At 41.1% G+C, this 27,226-nt stretch overlaps 1 protein-coding gene across 2 annotated transcripts in view; it reads right to left on the minus strand.

Annotated features, from left to right (window-relative positions):
- Positions 1-27,226, minus strand: part of USP32 (ubiquitin specific peptidase 32) — a 240,770-nt gene that overhangs the window by 163,395 nt on the left and 50,149 nt on the right. For both annotated transcript variants that reach the window (XM_044286239.1, XM_044286238.1), the window contains exon 2: positions 14,226-14,356. In XM_044286239.1, the coding sequence (XP_044142174.1) occupies positions 14,226-14,356 (131 nt within the window). The remainder of the gene's footprint in view (positions 1-14,225; positions 14,357-27,226) is intronic.

Below are 27,226 nucleotides of genomic sequence, written 5' to 3' on the forward strand. Positions count from 1 at the left end.
TTTCAATTTCTCTGCTTTTAACCACTTCAGCCCCGCTAGCTGAAACCCCCTTCATGACCAGAGCACTTTTTACACTTCGGCACTACACTCCTTTCACCGTTTATCGCTCGGTCATGCAACTTACCACCCAAATGAATTTTACCTCCTTTTCTTCTCACTAATAGAGCTTTCATTTGGTGGTATTTTATTGCTGCTGACATTTTTACTTTTTTTGTTATTAATCAAAATGTAACGATTTTTTTGCAAAAAAATTACATTTTTCACTTTCAGCTGTAAAATTTTGCAAAAAAAACGACATCCATATATAAATTTTTCGCCAAATTTATTGTTCTACATGTCTTTGATAAAAAAAATATATTTGGGCAAAAAAAAAATGGTTTGGGTAAAAGTTATAGCGTTTACACACTATGGTACAAAAATGTGAATTTCCGCTTTTTGAAACAGCTCTGATTTTCTGAGCACCTGTCATGTTTCCTGAGGTTCTACAATGCCCAGACAGTAGAAAAACCCCACAAATGACCCCATTTCGGAAAGTAGACACCCTAAGGTATTCGCTGATGGGCATAGTGAGTTCATAGAACTTTTTATTTTTTTGTCACAAGTTAGCGGAAAATGATGATTATTTTATTTTATTTATTTTTTCTTACAAAGTCTCATATTCCACTAACTTGCGACAAAAAATAAAAAATTCTAGGAACTCACCATGCCCCTCACAGAATACCTTGGGGTGTCTTCTTTCCAAAATGGGGTCACTTGTGGGGTAGTTATACTGCCCTGGAAATTTAGGGGCCCAAATGTGTGAGAAGTACTTTGCAATCAAAATGTGTAAAAAATGACCGGTGAAATCCAAAAGGTGCACTTTGGAATATGTGCCCCTTTGCCCACCTTGGCAGCAAAAAAGTGTCACACATCTGGTATCGCCGTACTCAGGAGAAGTTGGGGAATGTGTTTTGGGGTGTCATTTTACATATAACCATGCTGGGTGAGAGAAATATCTTGGCAAAAGACAACTTTTCCCATTTTTTATACAAAGTTGGCATTTGACCAAGATATTTTTCTCACCCAGCATGGGTATATGTAAAATGACACCCCAAAACACATTACCCAACTTCTCCTGAGTACGGCGATACCAGATGTGTCACACTTTTTTGCTGCCAAGGTGGGCAAAGGGGCACATATTCCAAAGTGCACCTTTCGGATTTCACAGGACATTTTTTACACATCAGAACTGATTTTTTTATCGCCGCAGTGCGTGTAAAGTGAATGTGCAGCGATCAAAAAAAAATTTTTTTTTTGGCACTGCGGTGGGGCGGGTGTGGGCGAACGCACGTGTGGGCGAGCGATCAGGCCTGATCGGGCAAACACTGCGTTTTGGGTGGAGGGAGAACTAAAGTGACACTAGTACTATTATAGATCTGACCGTGATCAGTTTTGATCACTTCCAGATACTATAAAAGTACAAATGCTGATTAGCGATACGCTAATCAGCGAATAACAGACTGCAGTGCGTTGGGCTGGGCGCTAACCGATCCCTAAACTACCTAACCAAGGGGCCTAAACTATACTGAAACCTAACGGTCAATACCAGTGAAAAAAAAAAGTGACAGTTTGCACTGATCACTTTTTTCTTTTCACTTGTGATTGACAGGGGCGATCAAAGGGGTGAACAAAGGGTTAATTGGGGTTCAGGGGGGTGATCTGGGGCTAAAGTGTAGTGTTTAGTGTACTCACTGTGAAGCCTGCTCCTCTGCTGGATCCAACCGACGAAAAGAACCAGCAGAGGAGCAGGCAGCCATATAACAGATCATATTTACAAATATGATCTGTTATTCGGCTCTCTGATTGGATTTTTTAAAAATCAGCAACCTGCCAGCCAATGATCGCGGCTGGCAGGTTGCTGACGAAATACTCCTGTACGAAATGCCGGCGCGAACTGCGCATGCGCGGGCGCATATTCGCGTCATCTCGCGTCTCGCGAGATGACGCGTATATGCGTGACTCTGCGCAGCGCTGCCACCTCCGGACCGCACATCTGCGTTAGGCGGTCCGGAGGTGGTTAAAACAGATAGTGATACCTCATAATAGTTATTACTTTACATTTCCCATATGCCTACTTTATGTTTGGATCATTTTCTAAATGACATTTTTTATATTTTTGGGGGGACGTTAGAAGTAGGGATCGACAGATATAGATATTTTTAGAGCCGATACAGATAACCTGTGAACTTTCACGCCGATAGCTTATACCGATATTCCCTATTCACCCTAATAGAGCTCTATTAGGGTGAATAGGATCTTACACTGTCCCTGATGCCCTGTGCATAGTACACACAGCAGCAGGGAGCTTACCATGGCAGCCATGGCTTCAGTAGCGTCCTGGCTGCCATGATTACACTGCTGGGGCTCCGATCAGAACTGCCACTGCCACCAATGAAATTACTTAGGTTGGGGCAGGGGGCTGTGGCCACTGCCACCAATGACTTTAATACTGGGGGGGGGGGGGGGGGGGGGGCACCAATAAAAATTACCTTTAATACAGACACAGGTACTGCCGACACCCACCTCCTGTATTTGTATTAAAATTATCATTGGTGGCACAGTAGCCGAGCAAACTAGCTGAGACGGCGCAGCGGTAAACCCTTCCCTGCCCCCCCTCCTGCTTTAATATTAGCCAGACATTCATTGGTGGCAGTGGTGCGGGCAGCTTCAGAGCCCGCTCATTTTATTGGGCTCTGCGGCAGTCGCATAATAGGGGGATTCCCTCCGTCCATCTCTCCCACCTTCTCTACTGACTCTGGCCACCGAACATGGCAGCGCGTGCCAAGCGCCATGTTTTCTCATAAAAGTAGCACTGGAAGCATTATCGCTATATCGGCAAGGTTAGATGCCGATAACTTTGAAAATCATGAATATTGACCGATAATATCGGTAAATCCCTAGTTAGAAGGCTTAGAAGCAAACCTTGAAATGTTTTCAGAATATTTCCTAAACCCACTTTTTAAGGACCAATTCAGGTCTGAAGTCACTTTGTGGAGGCTTACATAAAAGAAACCACCCATAAATTGCCCCATTTTAGAAACTACACCCCCCAAGGTATTCAAAACTGATTTTACAAACTTTCTTAACCCTTTAGGTGATCCACAAGAATTAAAGGAAAATGTAGATAAACTTTCAGAATTTAACTTTTTTGGTAGATATCCATTTTAATCCTTTTTTCCAGTAACATAGCAAGGGTTAACAGCCAAACAAAACTCTATATTTATTACCCTGATTCTGCAGTTTACAGAAACACCCCATATGTGGTCGTAAACTGCTGTACGGGCACACGGCAGGGCACAGAAGGAAAGGAATGCAATATGGTTTTTGGAGGGCAGATTTTACTGGGATAATTTTAAGTTGCCGTGTCACATTTGAATACCCCCTGATGCACCCCTAGAGTAGAAACTCCCAAAAAATATCCCATTTTGGATACAACGGGATAAGGTGGCAGTTTTGTTGGTACTATTTTAGGGTACATATGATTTTTGGTTGCTCTATATTACACTTTTTATGAGGCAAGGTAACAAAAAATAGCTGTTTTAGCACCGTTTTTATTTTTTGTTATTTACAATGTTCATCTGACAGGCTAGATCATGAGGTATTTTTATAGAGCAGGTTGTTACGGACACGACAATACCAAATATGACTACTTTTTTACTTATCTATTCCTTCCTTGTACAATGACCTATGCACAGGGCACAGAGCATGCCTAGAAAAATCTCCTATAGAAGTCAATGAGGTCCCCTCCTGACTATTGTGACTCATGTGGCTGCCATATAGCAAATTTTTTAATGCTGTAAATGCTTTTAAGAACGGCTCAGGCATATGGCTGCACCCATAATCATGTCCAAGAAATAGAGTTAAAAAAAAAATGCAATCTGAAAAAAAGAAACAAAAAAAAACCAAATGAGATAAATAGGATATGTGTCACTATCTGGTTTTAACTGGAAGATCAAATTTTTGGTGGCACATTTTCTTTTCCTTTACCATACACCTAGCAAAATACTTCATAGCCTAATTAGGGCACTGAAATACATGCCATCAGTTTCCTACCGGGTAATGTTTTTAAAAGTATTGCAGAGAAGATACATGCCCACACAGACATTTTCTAATGGGCACACTTAGATTTGTGCCAATGTCTCTGGGCATGCCCAATCATCCATTCCTTCTGGCAAGAAATACCATTCTCTGCAAATAAACATTTATCTCCAAAAAACTATTCTCACTCCCAGCTGGGCCCATGTGAACTAGATGGTGCCAGAATTCCTCCACTACAGAAGAGATTCCGCTTTTGTATTTCAGAAGCCGCACGTAAAACCATAGTACAAAGATGGCTGGAGAAGAGCGGCCAACATTCCATCTACATATGAAAAAGTTAACTTACGGTATCTATTAAGAATGGATTCAATTAATGCCTCAGAGGCTAAAGCGCAACTCATTTGTTAGACAGGGAGGCCAATTATTCAAATTCTACCACCTCATGATAAAACTACAATCCATAATTAATTCCAAGCCACCACTTGGTACTTTGAGTGAACCATACCAGGAAATGAACCCCTGTGATACAACAACCATTAAAACTGAACTAATGTGGCTTGAGGTGTATCCTACGGAGGCAATCTTATTCTGTGCATCATCTGTTCCCTTCACCCCTCTTTATCCAGGCAGGTGTGCTGAAGGGAGAGGGATCCTGGGATCAGGATAAAGTAAAAAACTCTTTGGAGCGGACCAAACTAGCTACTGCTTGGACATTGCATCAAGACAATGGAGAAAATTTGACTAGCCAAAAGATATCTGCTTCATCCAAAAACCTAGGCCCAGATTTACTAATCCTAAAGATATCAGAAAAAAGGGTAAAACCCTAGATGTTTGATGCAGAACATTAGTAAATCTGGTCTACAGACTCTATGAATGGGGCCGGAGCGGACTTCCGGCGGCACGGTGGGATAGCGTTAGCATGGATCTGGCAGGCTGTTCCCCTGCCAGAATAGCCTGCCGGACCCTGTTACCGCAAGTGTCACAGTAGTCTTACCCATCACAAAAAACTGCAACCAATGATGTCAAATGCTAAACCATTACATGCTTCTTAAGCCTGATGTAGACAATAAAGAATAATGAAATGAATATTATCCCTCTCCCCCCACTTTATGTTCCAATATGTTAATGTATTATGAAAGGTTAAAGGGTTTTCTGACAGTTCATTACTGGTGGCCTATCCTCAGGATAATGTGGATCATTTCCACCATATATAGCTATCCATGAATCCAATCCCCCAATAGAAAAATCGGTCATAAAGTGTCACTTTGTAATCTCTAAAGTGGTGAGACTGCTGATGAGCCCCAGATGGCTTTCAATGCAGTAAGTTCGCTGGTTAGAGGGTTAATAGTCTATTGTTGCCTTACTTTAAGTTGTATACCAGTCATTGTTATTAACAGGGTATTAGTATGCGAGTCCGGTGCTAAGCCTAGTGTGGCGTCCCACGCGATATCAAGGCTCGCACCCTGACTGCATTTACCTTCTCCGATGGTTTCGCTGGTTGTAGCTGCTGATGTGCCTTTCAGGACTTTGAAGTTTTCTCCTTCCGCGTCCCACGTGTGTATGATGTCACATTTCTGTCTGGCGTCCCACGTGTCTCGAACTGGTCTGCGCTCACTGTTAGCAGTTTTTAGGGAAGGTTATAATTGGAAGCGCTTCCAAGATGTTCAATTGTCGTATTCCCCCAGTGATTTTGCTGCAGATTTATTTATGCTTTAATCACCATACGTGTTTCGGGGGTCTAAACGGCCTCCTCCATCAGTGGTTACCCGCTATCTGTCATTGGGCTGGTTTTTTTTACCCTGTATCTGGTTGTCATTGAAAATCTGGACTGGATTCTATTGCGTGGATACAGCAGATCACATAATAATAGTCTTCTTTTTCTTTTTCTTAATTATATGGTGTAGAGAACCAACTTTATAATTGCATGAATATCAATAGTATCATATTTGGATACAGAGGAGGAAAGTTGAATAGGATTACACAATTGTGTTGTTTGAGCGGTATCGCTGGTGCGCTTTTTATGTATAATTTATCCATTTGTATTCCTGAGTGGGTTCCATGTCTTGCGTATATTCCATAGATTAGATTTTACTTTGTAGATGTAGTAGGACACATAATATTAGTTTTTCTTTTTTCTTTTATTTTAATTTGTATCGTAAAGCACAGGCTTTATATTAGGGGAAATCAATATTGTACCATTTAGATAAAAAGTATATATAATTGTACCACTTATGTGGTGCCACTGCGTTTTTTATATATGCATTTTTTGTGTGTAGTTTGCACTATGTGTCTAAAGGTGTTTGAGTGTGTACTATGTCCTAGATGTGTTCTATGGGCTGGATCTCGTCATATAGATGTGTTATTTCTTCTTTATCCAGCTTTAATTTTCTTCTTTTAATTGAGGGGTATAGCAAATTGGTTTTGTGATTGCACAAGGTCAATATTATAGTGTTTAATTGAAAAAATTATTTATTTAAAATTATTTTTTTGTTAAATCGCTTATGCGGTAATGCTGCGTTTGTTGTATTGTTGGTGCGTTTTTTATATATAGTTTGCACCTAGTGTTCTTGAATATTTTCCATGTCAAGATTTTTTTTCCAGAGCCTTTTATAGGGGAAATTTTTGTATGAGAAATTTTTTATTATTGAATATTTATATAATAATATATCTAAAAGTGATTCCTTTAGTGAGGAAGTGTGAATAAGACAAGGTGACATCAAAGAGGGTATCGTGAAAATCAATGTTGTTTATATGTGTGGGGAAACTTGTGTTAGACGTAAATGGACAATATGAAGAACGTCTTTTTAGGTTTCTACTTCTTTTAAACATGGTGTCTGTGAATATATATATATATGTGTGTGTACTTTATAGGGGATATCTATGTAAGATAGTGCTTAAGTCCTCCTTTATAAAGTATAAAAAAATGTTTATACAGGTGAAAGGACAGTTTGACATTGCTGTATATGGCTGAAGAAAGAAATTGTCGCCATATAGCGACGGTGTGTTCTGCATGATGTAGTGGTAAGTGTTTTACATGCAATGGTCTCTTTAGGGACAAATTCCAGAAGCTTTATATGAAGTGATTCAACTAGGTCTTTCTGGCTAGGTGAAGGAGGGGTGGTGGCCTCGTATCGAGTGGGAGTAGGGGGTGCTGGTAAATCAGTTGGACGCCTACTCCCAGTCGAACGGAGGCAACTACTCCATTGTTGTTATAAAAAGCCAAAGAGTTCAAAATCGGCATTTAAGCCTTCTGGTATGAGTGTGTTGAAGTTAAATATGAATTTTGATTCAAGATGCGAGACATCTTGGCTATATGGTTTCCTCCTCTTCAGTCTGTTTCTATTTTCTCTAGGGCTGCAAAGGTTAGGCCTGTGGGATCTGGATTATGGTGTGTTTTAAAATGTTTGGAAAGGGAATGTTTTTCAAAACCTTTCTTGATATTATTTGTTCTGATATTCGTTTTTTTTTAAACTTCTTTTTGTCCTGCCAATATATTGTTTTTTGCAGGGGCATTGTATGATATATATTACATTTGTGCTGCTGCAGGTTAGGAACTCTTATTTCATATTCTAGGGAAGTGGTTGTTGAATGTACTTTTTCTGTTTTCCTCTTGAAGGAAGTTAGTTTGCAGTTGCAACATTGGTTGCACTTGTAAAATCCTTTTAATTTTTTCCATGTGTTTAACGAGAATTTTAGTTTTTTATTGTGCGTTTTCAAAGATGGGGCAACCTTCAGACCTAAATTTGGGGCTCTTGTGTATATAATATGTGGTTTCGTAGAGATGGGGGGGCCTATTCATTTATCTTTTTGGATGTGATGCCAATGTGTTTTAATAATCCTTTTGATTGTCTTGTGTTGTGCGTTGAAAGGTAATATAATAATTGGGGTTTTCTCAGTTTGTATTATGGCCTTATTTTCTGTTTTTTCTTTAAAAAAGGAGTTTCTATTTAACTTCCGTACTTTTGCCAAAGACGTTTCTATTTAGTTAAAGGGTATTCTTTTTCAATGAATTGTTCTTTTAATGTTTCTGCTTCCTGTTCGAATCTGTGCTCATTAGTGCAATCTCGCGTTAACCGTCTGAATTGGCTGTCTGGAATGTTTTCCAGCCACCTACGAAGGTGGAAACTGGTGTATAGAATAAAACTATTTCTTGCTATTGGTTTCTGGAAAGTGCAGCATGTCAGTCTATCGTTCTCTACTTTAATGTTTAGGTCTATGAATTCTATCTCAATTTTACTTGTATGGGCTGAGAAGTGCAAATTAATCTGATTCTCATTTATCTCTTCTAAAAATCTTTGTAGCTCAGATTCTCCTTTTTGCCAGACAAAGACAACATCATCAATATACCGCTTCCATAGCACCAGGTCCGTCCCCAGTCGTTGTTGTATATGCTCAACCTCCGATTGTGACATGAATAGGTTCGCATAGCTGGGGGCGAACCTGGTGCCCATGGCTGTGCCTCCGATTTGTAGATAGTACTCAGAATCAAGGGAAAAATAATTGTGCTTCAGAATCAATTCTACGCCTTGATGGGTCATCAATCTCATTGGTGGGGGGTCCAACTTCCTGAATCTTCTCCTATCAGCTATTTGAAGAGGCTGTGATGTTCCGCTTCCTCCTCACAGCATAACAAGCACAACGCTGTACATTGTATAGCGGCTGTGCTTGATACTGGAGCCCAGGACCATTCACTTGAATAGGACTGAGCTGCAAATAGGCCATGTGTCCAATTGTGATGTCACTTGACTAGGAAGCGACTGTGGCACTCATCGGAACACCACAGCCTTTTCAAACAGCTGATCAGTTGGGTGTCAAGAGCCGACCTGATATTAATGACCTAAACGGAGGATAGGCCATTATAGGGGTTGCCGGGTGTTTAACATTGATGGCGTAAGGATAGGTCATCAATATCAGATTGGGGGGGGGTCTGACTTCTAGCACCCGACTGATCAGCTGTTTAGGTAGACCGCTGTCCCCCAGTGAGTACCGCAGCCTGCTCACAGTTTACCAAGCACAGCGCCGTTTATTTAATAGTGGCTGTGCATAGCATTACGGCTCAGTCCCATTGCACTTAATGTGACTGACAAACGTGACGTCACTGACCTAGGAAGAGGCTTCGTTACTCACTGGAACACCGTGGTCTCTTCAAACAGCTTATCAGCGGAGGTGCTAGGAGTCATCCCCCAAACCATCTGATACTGATAATCTATCCTGAGGATAGGCCACCAATGTCAAAATCTCGGAAACCCCTTTCATACTGGACTCCTGGAAAACTATTTAGTATGTAATTTTAAGTATGGTAAATGGGTCTCAAATTTGTCTGAATATAAAAACAATAACTATTGTACATAATGTACAATAAAAAAAAGAAAATAAAGCACTAATTTGACAAAAAAAAAGAAATGACAATGATGGGACAATAGTTTACAAGGTAATAATGATAGCAATACTAATATTTAAAATTTCATTTGTCATTGCCTCTGCTGTCCCCTTTCAGCCAACTCAACGTGTGACAAACTTGCATTGAATGCATTTGTGAGATAAATGCATTCAATTAAAGCATCCATAGGAACATAAAGAGCGTCTGCAGAGCTCCACGGGGGATGTGCTGTAGTTTTTTTTATTTCAGTAATATCCTGGTTAATATGTAGCGAACAAAGAAATAAATCATCAAAATGGTGGTTCTTATTCTGTACTAGATGCTCAGAAGAGCAGACAAAGCAGGAGCAGATTGACTAGCCTAGGAAGCTGGGAATACAACAAGCTGCTGCACTGAGAACTAGACAATGAGCTGCTGTTCACAAGTTCAATTAGAACTTTTAATCTGAGAACAAGCAAAACGCACATGTATTTTGCACGCTAAAATAAGATTTCTGGACTGTTGAATAATCTCCCATTTGCTTTGCAGATCACTAAACAATGGTCCATATTACTGTATTTGTAATATTCAACGAAACAACCATATTTATTCCAAAGCAGTTGATTTACACTTGGTAACTCATTAATTGTTAATCCATTTAAATGGTCACTAACTTTTCATACAACTTTGTGTGAAATCAATAAATCAATAGTACAAGCGACATACGAAACTTTGTGGTATATGTTATGAGAGAAAAATTCCTTGTTCTCGAGTTATCAGGTGTTTCTTCTGCTCTCCCATTTTCTAAAATGACCGACTCTGAAATTTATGAGAAATCTGTCCTGGTGAGACCAGAAGGGATGTCTGCTCACTGAAGGATCAGATTACATGATCCCATCCAAGTCTAAGGGCTGTTTCACACGAGCGGATGCCGTGCGTGACATCCGCTCTATGAATGACAGCCAAGACCCGATGCGGACTGCAGAAGCACGGAGCATTAACATGACTGATAATGCTCCGTGCCTCTCTGTGATCTCTTTACTACGAAATCACAGTGAGATAAAGTTGTCACCGTGATTTTGTAGTAAAGAGATCACAGAGAGGCACGGAGCATTATCAGTCATGTTAATGCTCCGTGCCTCTGCAGTCTGCAGCGGGTCTTGGCACTCTTTCACGGAGCGAAGGTCACGCACGGCATCCGCTCGTGTGAAATAGCCCTAAGGGGAGAGGAGTGAGCAGGAAATTAGTGAGACACACACCCAGAGAGACCTCATGGCTAATTAGACAGTTTCTGTCTCAGCCCAAGTGCTTTATTCCCATCAGTACAGTCAATTACTTCTCTGCCATATCCTCTATAAGTCTAGACCTGCTTCTAAGTGAACCAAGAAAGTTATGAAGTGGACTCTCCTCTACTTTCTGTGTGCAGTATACAGGAGCTAGTCTTCTCTCACCAGCTCAGAGAGAACTGCAAACTAAAGAAAGAGTAATAAAGGGATAAAGGACGGCTCACCTCTGGTTTGGGATGGCAAGGTGCACCAAAATAGATGTTGTACCCAATCACCAAGAACAATAGTATTAAAAAGAAGTAAAATGGGCACTCATATATCTAGATCTATTGCCTACCTTGTGATCTAGATATATGAGTGCCCATTTTACCTCTTTTTAAAACTAAAGAAAGAGCCTGCAGATGAGGAAAATGCTGAAATGGCAGTTACAAGTCATATAGTGGCCAGAAATAGTGTTTGTTTGTTGAAAGGTTAGGTACGCTTTAAAAAGAGATTTTCCAGGAAGACAATATAATATATAAAACCATTAAGATTTTTATTAAATTAAGCATTACTTAACTCACTGATCCCCCATGCTGCCGTTCCGACAATGCTCTGGTCCTGCTGCACTCCATTTCCTGCTCCCAGCTCTACACAAGGAAGGTGGCTTGCAAAGTCTCCTCAGCCAATCAATGGTTGGAGGGGTCACCACTGAGGCTAGCGATTGGCTGTGTTGCTATTGCAAACCATTTCCTGTGTGGCAAGCCAGGAAGAGGAGAGCAGCAGGAACAGAGCAGCATCAGAAGGGGATCTGTAAGGTGAGTAATGCATATCTTCCTGGAAACCTCTTTAACCACTAAAGTAAACGGTTGTCCATTATTTAGCAGATCCAAGGAAGTATATAAAATAGAGACACAGGATAAGGTGAGCAGCTGAAAACCATAGAAAAAAATTACTAATTTGTAATCTCAAATTGATGTACACTTTTACCAGCTTAAGCCAGGCTTAGAGCTCTTTCACACGAGTGGATCCCGTGCTGGTAATCCGCTGCGTAAAAAAGAGCCAAGCCCTGTTCCGGACAGCAGAGACACGGAGCAGTAACATGATTGATAATGCTCTTTGCCTCTTTGTGACCTTTTTACTACAAAATCACAGTGAGATAAAGTTGTCTCTGCTGATTTCGTAGTAAAGAGGTCACAGAGGGGCACGGAGCATTATCAGTCATGTTACTGCTCCGTATCTCTGCTGTCCGGAACGGGACTTGGCTGTCTTTCACGAAGCGGATTCCACGCATGGCATCCGCTCGTGTGCCAGAGCCCTTAAAGGGGTTCTCAGAGGTTTTTTTTTAATAAAAACTGCCCTTTCTGGTAACCTGTGGAGTAATGATAGGCAAGTGTTTTGAGGTTTTTTTTATGGGCCACTTGTTAGAACCACAGAGACTGCTAGACCGGACAACTCCTTTAAGAAAAAAATATTTTTGTAAATATTTAGTAAATTTGTTTTTATAAAATGTACATGTTGTATGCAGATGACATGTAACCTTGAAGGGTTTGGGTATGAATTTCCTGGTCAAGTGATTCTGACATCTCCACCATCTCCCTGCTGCAATCCATGGCAGGGAGATTTCAATGCCCAGTCTAAAAGAGAGCTATCCACTACATTAATGCAGCTGTTATCGATCAATGAGCATTAACAGAGCAGTTTTCGATAATGCAGTAGAAGCTGTGAAATCTCACGTTCTGGGACTCTATGCTGCCATGGAGGTTTGTGGGAAGACATTAGTCATGCCAGGATCACCTAAACGGAGGGTTGGATCATTTTAATATGCACGTCTTAAAAAAAAATATATATAGTATTTTTTTGTTTGTTTTTTACCATTTTCAATGTCATGTATTTAGAAAACTTATTTCTTAAAAGGGGCACTGTACTTCCAATAAACTTTACATTTTTATAGGGACATGAAACAGTTTTGAATGGTGGGGGACTAAGCACTGAGACCTCCATCGATCTCTAGAATGAGTGAAGAAATGCACTCACTTAGCGAGTTCTCTCTCCTAACTGAAGGACGGGGATCGAGAAAGACGCAATAGAAAGTGTATGGGTCCGTCTCGCTCAACGAGGAGAGAGTGCTAAGCGAGTGCTTCTCTCCCCTCATTCTAGAGATTGGTGAGGATCTCTGCGCTCAAATCCCCACCAATCTAAAATTCTGATATGTCCATATAACATATCAAAAGTTAACTGAAGCTACAGTGCGGGTGCTATACGTTCACTTCACGCACTGCACCCGCTTGTGTGAAAGGGGCCTAAAGGACCCTTTACATGGGCCAATAATGCAGGCAATTATGGGAAATGAACCATTTGTTTCCCCTAATTGCTTGCTCATTACAGGAGGCAAGAACCGCATTTACAGGCAGTAACCATTTACAGGCAGTAATTGTTCGTCGGTCCCCATACAGATGCATTGTTTCTGTGCAGCAGATCCCTATTTAGAGCCCATAATCTGATGTCCAGTAAGGATGAATTAGGCGACCGCACCCGCGATGCTTTCATCCAATGAACAAGCGTCTGCTCGTTCATTGGAAGCACCTTTAGGCCTCTTTCACACGAGCATGACGGATTAGGTCCGGATGCGTTCCATTTTGCAAGCGAGTTCAGTCAGTTTTGTCTGCAATTGCGTTCAGTTTTTTCCACGCAGGTGCAATGCGTTTTGATGCGTTTTTCACGAGCATGATAAAAAAAATAATGAAGGTTTACAAACAACATCTCTTAGCAACCATCAGTGAAAAACGTATTACATCCGCACTTGCTTCCGGATCACTGCGTTTTTCACTGAAGCCCCATTCACTTCTATGGGGCCTGGGCTGCGTGAAAAACTCAGAATATAGAACATGCTGCGTTTTTTTAAATGAATGGGTCAGGATTCAGTTCACATCAAGCATCGCACCCGTGAGGAAAACTCGCTCGTGTGAAAGAGGCCTTCCTTTTGACAGTTATTTGGAAGGAGCATTCCTATGAAAGCTCATTCACTGGCATAAGGCTTATTTCACACGAGCTATACGGACTGAGTCAGGGTCTGTTCAGGGAAAAAAACGGTTGGTTTTTCACACAAGTTTATTAACTTTGTCTGCGATTGCATTCAAAGTTTCAGTTTTTTCTACGCATATGAAATCTGTTTTCGATGAAAGCAACTATCCGTGAAAAACACGTTTCATCCAGATGCCTTCCGTTTTTCATGCAAGCCATATTCAGGTCTATAGGACCAGGGTTGTGGGAAAAATGCACAATATAGAACATGCTGTGATTTTTCCTGGATGATCAGCGATAAACAATGATCATGTTCACAGACCAATGGAAATGAATGGGTCAGGATTCGGTCTAGATGCTATGTGTTCACACCACGCATTGCATCCAGAGAGAAAACTTGCTCGTGTTAAAGAGATCTAAAGATGCCTTTAATAATCCAGTCTAAACAGATGGGAAATTGAGAACACAGAAAAAGTTACAATAAGAGAACAATATCTTACCTCTGCAACTTTTGGAGGAACTCCATCTCCTAACACCTCCCTGATGAAGCACTGCTGACTCATGTAATATGAAGGGCCACCACAGGTTCGTTTGAAAGCATCTCTCAGCCTCTTTAGTTCTACATCCGTCACTATAATAAAATAAAATAAATAATAAAATGAGCCACTTGATTCAAAATATACTGTTATCACATGGAATATATAAAGTGTAACAAATAATACAAATTAACATTTTCCAATAATCTGCCTTTACCTAAATATTATTGCTGCATTTTTTTAACATAAAATGTGAAAAATAGGAAATTTCATCATTAAAGGGGTTATTCGGTAATACAATATGGATGACTTATCTTCAGGAGAGGTTATCAAGACATTATCGTGGGGTCTGACTCCAAGCACCATCACTGATCAGCTGTTTGAACAGTGAGCACTGCCGCCTCTTCACAGCATACAATCACAGCACCATACAGTGTACAGCAGTTGTGCATGGTACTGCAGCCCAGGCCCATTCACTCAGCACTAGGGTAGCACAGAGTATTGAATTATCGATACCCAATTGATACTTTTGTACCGGTATCGATTCCATACCGAGATTTTCCTTTTACCGATGGATACTAGGCTGCACTACTATCACAGAACATGGCACTCGCTGATCTCAGCGCACGCCATGTTCCCTCAGCAGCACAGTGGAGAAGGAAGCAGTCTCTCCCTCCCCACTGTACCTCTGCTGAGCACCAATGACAGGAGAGGTGGGAGAGGGGCTGTGGCCACTGCGCCACCAATGAAGATAACTGACGTTCCATAAAAATACAGGTGGCAGGTGCTGGCAGCAGTCACATAGCCAGCACCCGACCTCTATGAAAGATCAACGGCAGTTAACCCCTCAGGTGCTGCTTATTATTTTATCTCATCTTAATTGGTGGCGCAGTGCGCCCCCCCAGTATTAAAAACATTGGTGGCGCAGTGCGCCCCCCCCCCCCCCCCCAACCACCCCGGTATTAAAGTCATTGGTGGCACTAGGGTCCCCTCGTCTTCATTCCTTGGTGGCAGTGGCAGCTTCTGATTGGAGCCCCAGCTGTGCAATCCTGGGGCTCTGATCGGTTACCATGGCAGCCAGGACGCTACTGAAGCCCTGACTGCCATAGTCAGCTCCCTGCTGCTGTGTGCACAAAGCCCAGGGCAGCAGAGATAGCTCTATCAGGGTGAATAGGACAAGGGATTAAAAGATCCCAGGTTCTAGCCCCTAAGGGGGGAAATAGTTATAAAAAAAAAAAAAAAAAATAAATAAATAAATAAATAAATAAATAAAAAAATTAAGTATAAATCACCCCCTTTCCCAATTTTACATATAAAATATATAAACAATTAATAAATAAACAAACATATTACATATCGCCACATCTGAAAAGTCTAAACTATTAAAATATTTTTAAAAATCTCCTATGCGGTGAACGCCGTAAGAGAAGAAAAAAAAATGCGCGATTTGCCATTTTTTTGGTCACCTTGTCCCCCCTAAAAATAAGATAGGACTGTTCGATTATGGGCAGGATGTTCCACAAAATGTGGAATACACGTGGCTTTTTTTTTTTTTTTTGTTTTTTTTTTTTGCGTGGTATCGAATGGTATCAAGTATCACAATACGTTTTTATGGTATCGAAATCGAATCAAAATTTTGATATCGTGACAACCCTACTCAGCACAGCACATGTGGACAATGAATGTGACATTCATTGGCCTAGGAAAAGGCTGCAGCGCTCACTGAAGCACCATGGCCTCTTCAAACAGCTGATCAGTGATTGTGCCAGGAGTCAAATCCCCACTGATCAGATTTAGGGCTCATGCACATGAATGTATGTATTTTGCTGTCCGCAGAAAACAGATGCACAAAAAATATGGATGACGTCCGCGTGCATTCCGTATTTTGCGGAAAGGAACAGCTGCCCCCTAATAGAATAGTCCTATCCTTGTCCATAATGCAAACAATAATAGAACATGTTCTATCTTTTTGTGGAAACGGAATGCACATGGAGTAACTTCCATTTTTTTGCAGACCCATTGAAATGAATGGTTCCGCATACGGTCCGCAAAAAAAAAAAAAAAAAAAACGCACACGAAAACAAAATACATTTCTGTGCATGAGCCTTTAGTGTTTAGAACAGTGTGAAGCTGCATCGCATAGGAATACACCACGATACTGCAGTGTGAGTTACAGACAGCGGTTTCATACCACTGATCTATCACTAACTGCCCCTGGATAGGACTCAGAGTAAGGGCTCAGTGCCTGTGCTGCAGACCTCAAATTACAATCCGCAATGCACGGGTACCGACCGTGGGGCAGACGCATGCGGATCGCGGACCCATTCACTTGAATGGGGTCTGCGATCCATCCGTTCTGCAGAAATATAGAACAAGTTCTATTTTTTTGCGCAACGGAAGCACGGAACGGAACACCACGGAAGCACTCCGTAGTGCTTTCGTGGGGGGTTCCGTTCAGTGTTTCCATTCCGCACCGCATCTCCAGATTTGCAGACCCATTAAAGTGAATAGGTCAGCATCCGTGATGCGGAATGCACAGGGCCTGTGCCCCGTCTATTGCGGAACCGCCGTATGTGGCCTGCTATACAGCCACGGGAGCACTATGGCCGTGTGCAAGAGGCCTAAAGCAAAAGCAGTGTCATGAGACTTCACCCCCTGTCTCTGAAAAGCCAGAGGCATGATGGGGAATGTAGAAGAGGGGAAGGAGAAGCCAAGACGGATGGCACACAATACATAAATGGCACAGCATCCTCAATGCATACAGATCCTTTAAAGTAGAACTCCCACAAACAATGTTTATTCTCTGAACTGTTATAAAGTTGCATGATGTAAATTGTAGTGAATGTAATCTTCTCACCAGTGTCTTTATTTGTGTGCTATTCCCTCCCTTCTGCTCCTCAGCTGTTTCATGTGACCAGCACTCTGACTCTCTAAGTAACAGCATTTTATGTTTGGGCAGGAAGCCAGTTTCTCTATGTATTCCTATGGGAGGCTCAATGTCAGTCTCATAGGAATGAATAGAGAAGTAACTGACTTCCTGTCTTGTGTCAGTTGGAGATCAAAGTGTTAGTCACATGGCACAGCTGAGGATCAGAAGGGAGGTTATAACTCACAAATACAATCACTGTATGAAAATTACCTTCACTACAATTTACATCATGTAACTTTCTAACAGGTCAGAGAATAAAAGTTTTTTTTTGAGAGTACTACTTTAATAATAGCCTATGGTGCTCTATAAAAGCAAATAAACATTTCTGCTGAAGTTTTTCTTAAAGCTCTTTGAAGAAACACTTATCAGAACAAGAGCAAAAAATAAATATTAGCTTTCAGTGTAGTCATCTAATGTAATGACACTCTACATGAAGCCGACTTTGAGCGCTAAGTTATTCATCTGTAGTCACATTTTGTTATGGGCCTAAGGACTGAATTATTTATGACAATGCGTACATGGATATATCTGTACCCAAACAGTGAACATTTACTTTTCCCCTCGTGATTTTATATTTTTTTAAGTGGGGGGGGGAACACGCAAAACTTCTACGAAAACCTACACAGACAACTAGCTATCATGGACTCTCAACACGTTTATCTAGTTACAGGGTGTAAACTAAACACATGGACCGGCTGAACCTGAAATTCGCATACATTGCCACAATTTGTAGTGTTTTATGTACTAACATGTTATACCCAAATCATGTGTTTCGAGACACAACGATCAATGTAAAGTATTCAGTTTGCAATGGCAACACTAGCACTACAGTGCTAGACCTCATTCAGATGAATGTTTAAAAGGGGATTTCTAATTATATGGGCAACCCTTACAGAATGTGGCAATGGCGGCAATCTATTGACCTTTGTGGATCCTGCTTCTGGCACCCCTGAAAACAGCCAATTTTGCCAGGGAAAGCCATGGCCACTAAAGATACTGCAGAGGAAATGACATGGTGACCATATAGACGGGTGGCCATCCATGTAATACAAGTACACCTTGAACCCGCCAGAAAGGGAGGGGATCTTGTAAGCTGCTCTCTGTTGTTGCTCGTCATCCAAGAACCTATGGGGCCATATGGGTATGGATTGTCTTCATAAAGCAACCCATACAATAGGTAGTATTCTGGAGGCAGCATTAAGACCCTTAGATACTTCTACTCAACCAAACATACAGCACCCAAAAATATGGAGAAATCTAGCTACCATAAAAACCCGTAGTTTATTTAAGCAAAAAGATAAAAAGCCATACAAACAGACAACAGCGTCTATGCATTTCGGGTCATTGCATACAGACCTTTATGCATGTCTTTTGCATAAATAAACTATAAAAACCTTATATTATGCTATAAAAGGTTGTCATGCCAATGCATACATAAAACATAAAAATACACATAAAAAGGTAGAATACGCATTTAAAACAAAAGAAATAAAGTCTGTGTTTGTTCAAGTAAATATAGCCTGGTCCTAGCTTCACAAAAACAGGTCTGAATTGAAGGCCTGTAAAAATAAAAAGGCTAGGACCGTGGGAGCGCGCATAGGCATGCTTGTGGAGCAGTTCTCGTCCAACCTTGCATCTGCGCTGCACCACAGATCCCGTAACCCCTGAATATGAGCAGTGTATAATGTAATTTAAAAATGAAGCCAGCAAAGGAGGCAATATGGATAGTGTTGAGCGAACTTCTGTTTTAAGTTCGGCGTCTAAAGTTCGGCTTCCGGTTAGCGGAGAATCCCGATATGGATTCCGAATTCCGTTGTGGTCCGTGGTAGCGGAATCAATAATCGGCCATTATTGATTCCGCTACCACGGACCACAACTGTATTCGGAATCCATATCGGGATTCTCCGCTAACCGGAAGCCGAATTTTAGACGCCGAACTTAAAACAGAAGTTCGCTCAACACTAAATATGGACAATCACAATACATTAGTAAGTGCCTTGTATTAACTTTCCCTACATAATAAATGCCATTTGCTGAAGTGAGACAGCCCCTTTAAGAGTCAGGACAGGAAGTAAAATACACGGAGTGATGTCAAAGAAATCATATCCAGAAAACCATGTACCCATTTTTTGTAAAAAGAAAAAAAATATATATTCAGATATAGGTGATTATGTGATTAAAATCCAATAAATTGATAGACACATCCCTAACCAAGTCATATCTGGAATTTCACAAATCTAATTTGAAGAAAAAATAATTCCCTTCCAGAAAATAAAGCCTTGTGATCCTTAATATTAGGATTGTACATATTATTACTGCAGAGCTAAAAGAGCATATAAAGAAGTGATAAAGGAGGTCAAACAAGGATTGAATCCAACTGATCCAATAATAATAACTTGCATAAAGATTATTATTATTACAACCCGCTATTCTCAATCGGATGGTAGCAAAACCTGCTGTGTATACAAGCACAGGCAACAAGACGAAAGCAATCCAATAAAGAAATGCTACATAACACAGGGCAATAGCAAAAATACATCTTCCATACAATATAAGGCCTCTTGCACACGATCGTATTACTATTTTCCTTCCATTTCCGTTCTTTTTGCGGACCGTATTAATTTCAATGGGTCCGCAGAAAAAACGGGAGGTACTCTGTGTGCATTCCATTTCCGTATTTCCGTTCCGCAAAAAAATAGAACATGTCCTATTTATTGTCTGCATTACGGACAATGATAGGACTGTTCTATTAGGGGCCAGCTGTTCCATTCCACAAAATACGGAATGCACAGGGAAGTCATCAGTATTGTTTGCGGACTGTAAAATACATATGGTCATGTGCAAGAGGCCTAAGAAGAATACTACTCAAGAGATATACTACTCAAGTCCTGTGGAAGCAAATGGGCATAGATAAATAGTCAATGAAGCGACAGAATGCTAATAAAGTAACACCAGTTTATTTTCGGGAGACAGCTCTCAAAAGCAATGCAACATGAGGCCTATAAATAAACCCACTGTAAGCTGCTTACAGAATTATAACAGCATTATGACAAATTACTTTCACAAAGGAAAACAGCTCAACATTCAGTGCTAGGATATGCACAGTCTACACTCAGGTCTCAAGGCCCTATTAGACTGCATGATTTTGGGCCAATTATCGGCAATAAAATATTCATTCTTGATAAATGTTCCATATAAAATTGACCATCCGATAAACGCTAGTTCATCAGCTGATCGGCATCTATCATCAGAAAGAAAGATGCACGATAACTATCAGCATATCTCCCTGTGTAATCAGGGATGTGCTGCCGATGCCCTGTGGAGGGCACTTATGGGGGATCTGTGGAGGGCACTTATGTCACCCACAGATACCCCCATAAGTGCCCTCCACAGATTGCCATCCAAAATTGGCCTGTCCCGCACAAAGTGGTACTGTTGGGAGGCATGTTGGGTGAATGGTAGTCGGGGGGGGCCCATGGGTCAGTTTTGCACCGGGGCCCCATGGATTGTGTGTACGCCACCGCTGCTCCCCATTCACACCTGAGATCTTGTAACTCTAACGAGTCACATGACCGTGGAGGGAAAATGGCTAATTGTGCACAATTTGACCATTTTCACTTAGGGGTGTACTCCCTTTTGTTGCCAGCGGTTTAGACATTAATGGCTGAGAGTGGAGTTATTTTGAGGGCACACCAAATTTACCCTGTTCTACAAGCTGTACACTGACTGCTTTACATTGTATCAGTGTCAGATCTTCAGTGTTGTCCCAAGTAAATATAGAATTAAATATTTACAAAAATGTGAGTAGTGGACTAACTTTTGTGAGATACAGTAACTGTGCAAATAACCCTAAAAGAGCCAAGCAGTTTCAGGGTTATACAGTTTATACAGCTTTCTTTCAAGTAAGCAAATACTGTATGGCACAATGTTGGGAAGTAGCAATCCATAAATTGTTGGGCCACCAGCTACTGTATATCTTCCTATTCCCTCATACACATACATGTTCAGTTTGGGGGAAAAAAAGGATCAGGTGAAAATATATACTGCGCCTAATCTTTCTCTGCCGTGACATCATCAGTAAAATGCAATGAGAGGACTCCCACGCTCACGCAGCGGAGAGAGAGCGTGATATGCACACACTTCTCTCTCGTTCTGGCAATCAATGAGGGTCTCAGCACTCAGATGCCCACCCATCAAAACCTTTGATATGTCTCTATGACATAACAAATTTTTTATGAAAACTCAGAAACCCTTTAAAAGGCTGTCTAAGAAAGCCCTAGTGATTAGAAGTTCCAACCAAGTAACTCCAAGGAAAAGCTTGGAGGCTCCATTGGAAGAATAGCGCAGCATATTGGAACCTTGATGGACCCCATTATAGGTCAACCTATATCATGGATGCTTGCTGTGTGTTGGATCCAGCACTGTGTCATGGCTTCCATTCAGAAGCACACTTGCAACGTATTTCTTTATGGCCCTTCTGTTTATCGAATACACGCCCAAACTGACGGGATGTGAATCACAAATAGTATGACCCCTTTTGGCAGACCAAACAAGAGACCGTTTCTGGATATAGACCAGATCCCCTTTACACAGCCTCCAGTCCAGGCCTTTCTCCTTTATGCAGACCCAAGCCCAGCTTTGTAGAAAGGTTGTTCTAAAAGTCTGTATTCTAAGGTATCAGACAAACATTTAGCCACCAGCCCCACTTCATTTTTAAGTATTTATTTAAAGAAATCTATGAATTACCCTTGGCACAATAGTTCATAAAGATATACAGCATATTTCCCCAAAATTTCAGATCACTCGGGTAGCCAGAAGTGGTTCAAAATATGAACTTTATGAATAAATGACAGACCCCAGACCAAACGTGATTGTTGGGAAGGAAGCGTTCTTTCCCAGCAATTGCCTGCTTGTCAGTGAAGGCAACTTTTACATGCAGCAATCTCCTCCACAGCATGGGGAGGAGCGATCACTAATACCATCACTTGTCCCCATACTGGCTAGTTGCTTGCCAGCAGTAGAGACTGTTTACACAGCACAATCTGCTGCTGGCAAATGATCATTTTTTGTGACCGCATGAATGATCTATTACTCCATGAACAAATGTTTTGATCATTCAGCAGGTAACTGGCGGCACCTTTACACCGCCAGATAATCATTAACAAGTATTCCTATGAATGCTCGTTAGCGATTATCTGCAGGATTTTCGGCCGTTGTAAAGGGCCCTTAACCGCCCAACTCTTATCTAACCAGATATCTGCAATAGGGAGAGATTGGCGAGACCCCCACACATACTGGAAGATGAGTATCCAATGTAAATGACTAGCGATATTGCCAAATTTTTCCAGAGATTATAACAGATTGCTAAGAGTGGCATCCAGATTTTTTTCATGTAGGTTTGCATTAATTAATTTACTTCGCACATAAGGAACTATGGTACTTTTGCCGTTGTTGTTCCAGTAATTATTTATAACCAAGTAAGCTTTTATGTCATTATAGAACATTTTACTAATATTTTTTATATACAAAATCCTCTTGAACAGTGGATATTTGTGCTCCTTTAATCTCCAAGTTTTTGTTTTAAGATGTAAAACACATGAAAGAAAAATAATAATTGATGACACCAATTATTATAAGTGTGTTGTTTACCATTCAGATCCATGCAAAAAGCAAGTTATTATAGAAGGGGAAACGAGTGCCCAGTGGAGAACAGTGATGGCCAGTTCGCAGTCAGAAATTAAAAAGGTTCTCGGAACTGCCTGCTCCCGGTGACCGCATTTGTTTCAGACCGACTCGCGGCACAGGCACAGGTAAGGGCTTACCTGTGCATCGCCGGACTTGTGAGTTAAGATGGCAGCCCGCATGTGTTCGCTGGCAAACACTGCGAACTGGCCATCACTGGTGGAGAATGATGGAAGGGGCAAGCTTGTATGGTGTTCTTAGAAATATAAGAACTTTTCAAGTGGACATCTGTGCCAGCGCTCTACTTTTTTCTTCTAAATTGCACTTCTTGCAAACAATGCAATTCACATTTTAAATTCTTAAAAGGGAATGTGTCACTTAGACATTTTTTCTGCTAGTTAAAGCCAGACACACATCATTTTTCTAACCTTTTTAATTTCTGATTGCAGATTTCCTTATTTTTTGTTCTATTTTTTAAACACGACTTGATTGAGCTGTTAACAGCAGCCACCATGGGCACACAAATCACCAACACAGGAAAGAAGGCACACACAAAAATCTATGCACACGAGCAATACAAAAGAAAATATCAAAATATATATACACAACTCTTTATTAAAAAAAGAAAAAGGGCAGCATATATCACATTAAAATATCCAAATAATAGCAGGGACAACTCAAATAATACTGAGACCTCAAAGGGGTGTCAACCATAATAATAAGGCAGTCCAGGACACAATGAATGTCCCAAATAATATCAAATAAAAAAAATAAAAAAATAATATGTCCATTTTTAAAAAAGTGCAATGTGCAAAGCTGGATTAATTTCATATAAAGCTAAAAATAATGCGAGCTCAGACTACAATATGGCAAAAAAAATAAAAAATTATTAAGACATACAAAAATATAAAGGGGATACAACATGCAATATAACAAGCCTGGAATGCCAAGGGACCGCTGACTGTACCCCACGTGTATCACTGCCTCACAAGCAGCTTCCTCAGGGGGTCTATATACACTATAGACTGGAGGAAACCTCTACGGGAGAGTTTTCTAGGCATGCTCTGTTACATGTGGAGGGGTAATTGTGAAGAGAGGAGAAGCAGGTAAGCTTTGACAATTACATAATGTGAATGGTTGATCCTGTGTTATCTATATATGGGTGATAGCCGTAATTGTAACCCTGTGTGTGATGATGATAAGATGATTGCTGAATAACAGATTACTTAATATTAGGCTTAGTGGCCACTGCGAAAACTGTAGGATTTTAGGAATGTTTTAAAATACAGATAATGACATGGAAATTTAAACATAACATCACTAAAAAGTCTTTAAAATATCTATAGAAATCTCTTTAACAAAGAACTGTAAAATGATCTGCTTCCTTGACTATTTTTTTTTTCTTTTATGGATCTGTAGACCATATCCTAGTTTCCGATTTTCATATACTCACATTCTTTTTTTAAAGGTTGATTGGAAGGAGAATTTCAGTTTTCACATCCAATGACAGTCCAAATATTTTAATGCTACGTAAAGGGACTTTTAATTACAAGCCTTAGGCTAGGTTTTCTGTATGTGCCGGAAATGCTTCCAAATCCATAGGGTTGTACATAGCCAATGTATGCCAAAAGATGTTCTTTCAGCATACAATTGGGAATAGGAGTCCTGTAATCGTCTGGCGAGAACTCATGCCACCTTTGGTGTAAGGGCCATTTCACACGAGCGGATGCCGTGCGTGGCATCCGCTCCGTGAAAGAGTGCCAAGACCCGCTGCAGACTGCAGAGGCACGGAGCATTAACATGACTGATAATGCTTCGTGCCTCTCTGTGATCTCTTTACTACGAAATCACAGTGACAACTTTATCTCACTGTGATTCCGTAGTAAAGAGATCACAGAGAGGCACGGAAGCATTATCAGTCATGTTAAAGCTCCGTGCCTCTGCAGTCTGCAGCGGGTCTTGGCACTCTTTCACGGAGCGGATGCCACGCACGGCATCCACTCGTGTGAAACGGCCCTTAAACATACGGCTTGCACATTCATCCTACCCCATATGAATAAATCCTTAGCGCCTAAATCCACCTTCAAACAGCATTTAAAGCTTCACAAACGCTTTTTTTTTTTTAAACTCGTTTTATTGAAGCTTAACAACAATTCACAAGCGCTTTTGAAATATATTGCTTTACGCATCATGCACTGATCCACATTTATTTCCTACAGCCTTAGGCCTCATGCACACAACCGTTTTTTATTTTTTTTTAAGGTCCGCAAAAACCGGGTCCGTAGGTCCGTGACCGTTTTTTTTTTCGTCCGTGGGTCTTCCTTGTTTTTTGGAGGATCCACGGACATGAAAAATGAAGAAAAATCCTAAGTCAAGTTTGCCATTGAAATTATAGAAAAAAACCGACACGGATCACGGACGCGGATGACAATCTTGTGTGCATCCGTGATTTTTCACGGACCCATTCAACCGTTGGCCGTGAAAAAAATAGGACAGGTCCTATTTTTTTCACGGCCAGGAAACACGGATCACCGATGCGGCTGCCAAACGGTGCATTTTCCGATTTTTCCACGGACCCATTGAAAATCAATGGGTCCGCTAAAAAAAAATGGAAAACGGCACAACGGCCACGGATGCACGCAACGGTCGTGTGCATGAGGCCTTATTCACAGATCTGTGGGTTGTCAATAAACTTGTCAAAAGCGAGGAAAAATGGGCAAAGGATATAGGATTAAACACATTATAATGGGTGTATATATTTAAAAATATAAAAAGAGCAACGATTTCTAGCAATTTTAGGATTATCTATTTTTATATTATTCATAGAATATGTATGACACCATTACTGTTAAGATTTATAAGGAATGAAAATCAAATTGTTGGAAATGTAAAAAAGAGGCCGCCGACTATATACATATGATATGGAGCTGTCCAGATGTGTAATCTTACTGGAGAGAGGTCTTTCGGGCCTTAAGTGTATAGTCCTTGGTATCCCTTCCACTGGAATTGGATGTGGCTGTGTTGGGCTGTATTCCGCCATCAGTTAAGGAAAAAAGAAAAAAAAAAAAAAGGGTCTGGATGAGAGGCCTTATGGCTGCGAAAGTTATTATTGCAAGAGAGTGGGGGTTCTGATAGAGCACCCAATAGTACTGAGTGGAAGAATTTATTAGTAAAGGTGGAGAGGTTTGAGGAATATGCAATAAGTAGTGATAATGATTAGGGATCAACCGATTATCGGTTTTACTGATATTATCGGCCGATATTCAGGATTTTGAACGTTATCGGCATCTATTTTGCCGATATTCCGATAATAAATGGGGAACAAGGATCGTGCTGCTGACAGCGCTCTCAGTGTTCCCTCAGCAGCACAGGGGAGAAGGAAGCAGTGTCTCCCTCCTCCGTGTGCCGCTGCTGCCACCAATGAGACGAGGGAGGACAAGAGGAGGGGCGGGGCTATGGCCACTGCGCCACCAATGAATATAACTCTCTCACTGATTCATATACAGGAGGCGGGTGCCGGCTGCAGAATCACATAGCCGGCTCCCGACCTCTGACAAGGAGCTGCGATCTGCGGTAGTTAACCCTCAGGTGCCGCACCTGAGGGGTAAACTGCCGCGGATCGCAGCTAACGCTCATAAAGGTCGGGAGCCGGCTATGTGATTCTGCAGCCGGTACCCGCCTCCTGTATATGAATTAATGAGATAGTTATCTTCATTGGTGGCGCAGGGTGCCCCCCCACCCAAGCCCCGCAGTAGTAATCATTGGTGGTGCAGTGCGCCCCCCTCCCCCCCAACTACAGTATTAATCATTGGTGGTGCAGTGCGCCCCCCCCCCCCAAACCCAGTATTAATCATTGGTGGTGCAGTGCGCCCCCCAGTATTAATCATTTGTGGCAGTGGCCACAGGTTCCCCTCTCCCCTCCTCAGTGGCAGTTCCGATCGGAACTTCAGCAGTGTAATCCTGGGGCTCCGATCGGTTACCATGGCAGCCAAGACGCTACTGAAGCCCTGGCTGCTATAGTCAGCTCCCTGCTGCTGTGTGCACAAAGCACAGGGCAGCAGGGACAGTGTGAGGTCCTATTCACCCTGATAGAGATCTATCAGGGTGAATAGGACAAGGGTTCTAGTCCCTAAGGGGGCTAATAGTTAGTAAAAAAAATAAATAAAAAAAAAAAAACACACCAAAATATTAAATTATTAATTAAAAAGATTTAAAAAAAAAAAATGTAAAAAAAAAATACACGTTAACAATAAACATATACATTTTCAGCAGATTTGTGTAGGAATATATATATTTTTTTTTTTTTCAAAAATTAAAATTCACAGAATATCGGTATAAATTATCAGCTATCGGC

This window comes from Bufo gargarizans, chromosome 3 (assembly GCF_014858855.1).
Source record: "Bufo gargarizans isolate SCDJY-AF-19 chromosome 3, ASM1485885v1, whole genome shotgun sequence".
NCBI classification, from domain to species: domain Eukaryota; kingdom Metazoa; phylum Chordata; class Amphibia; order Anura; family Bufonidae; genus Bufo; species Bufo gargarizans.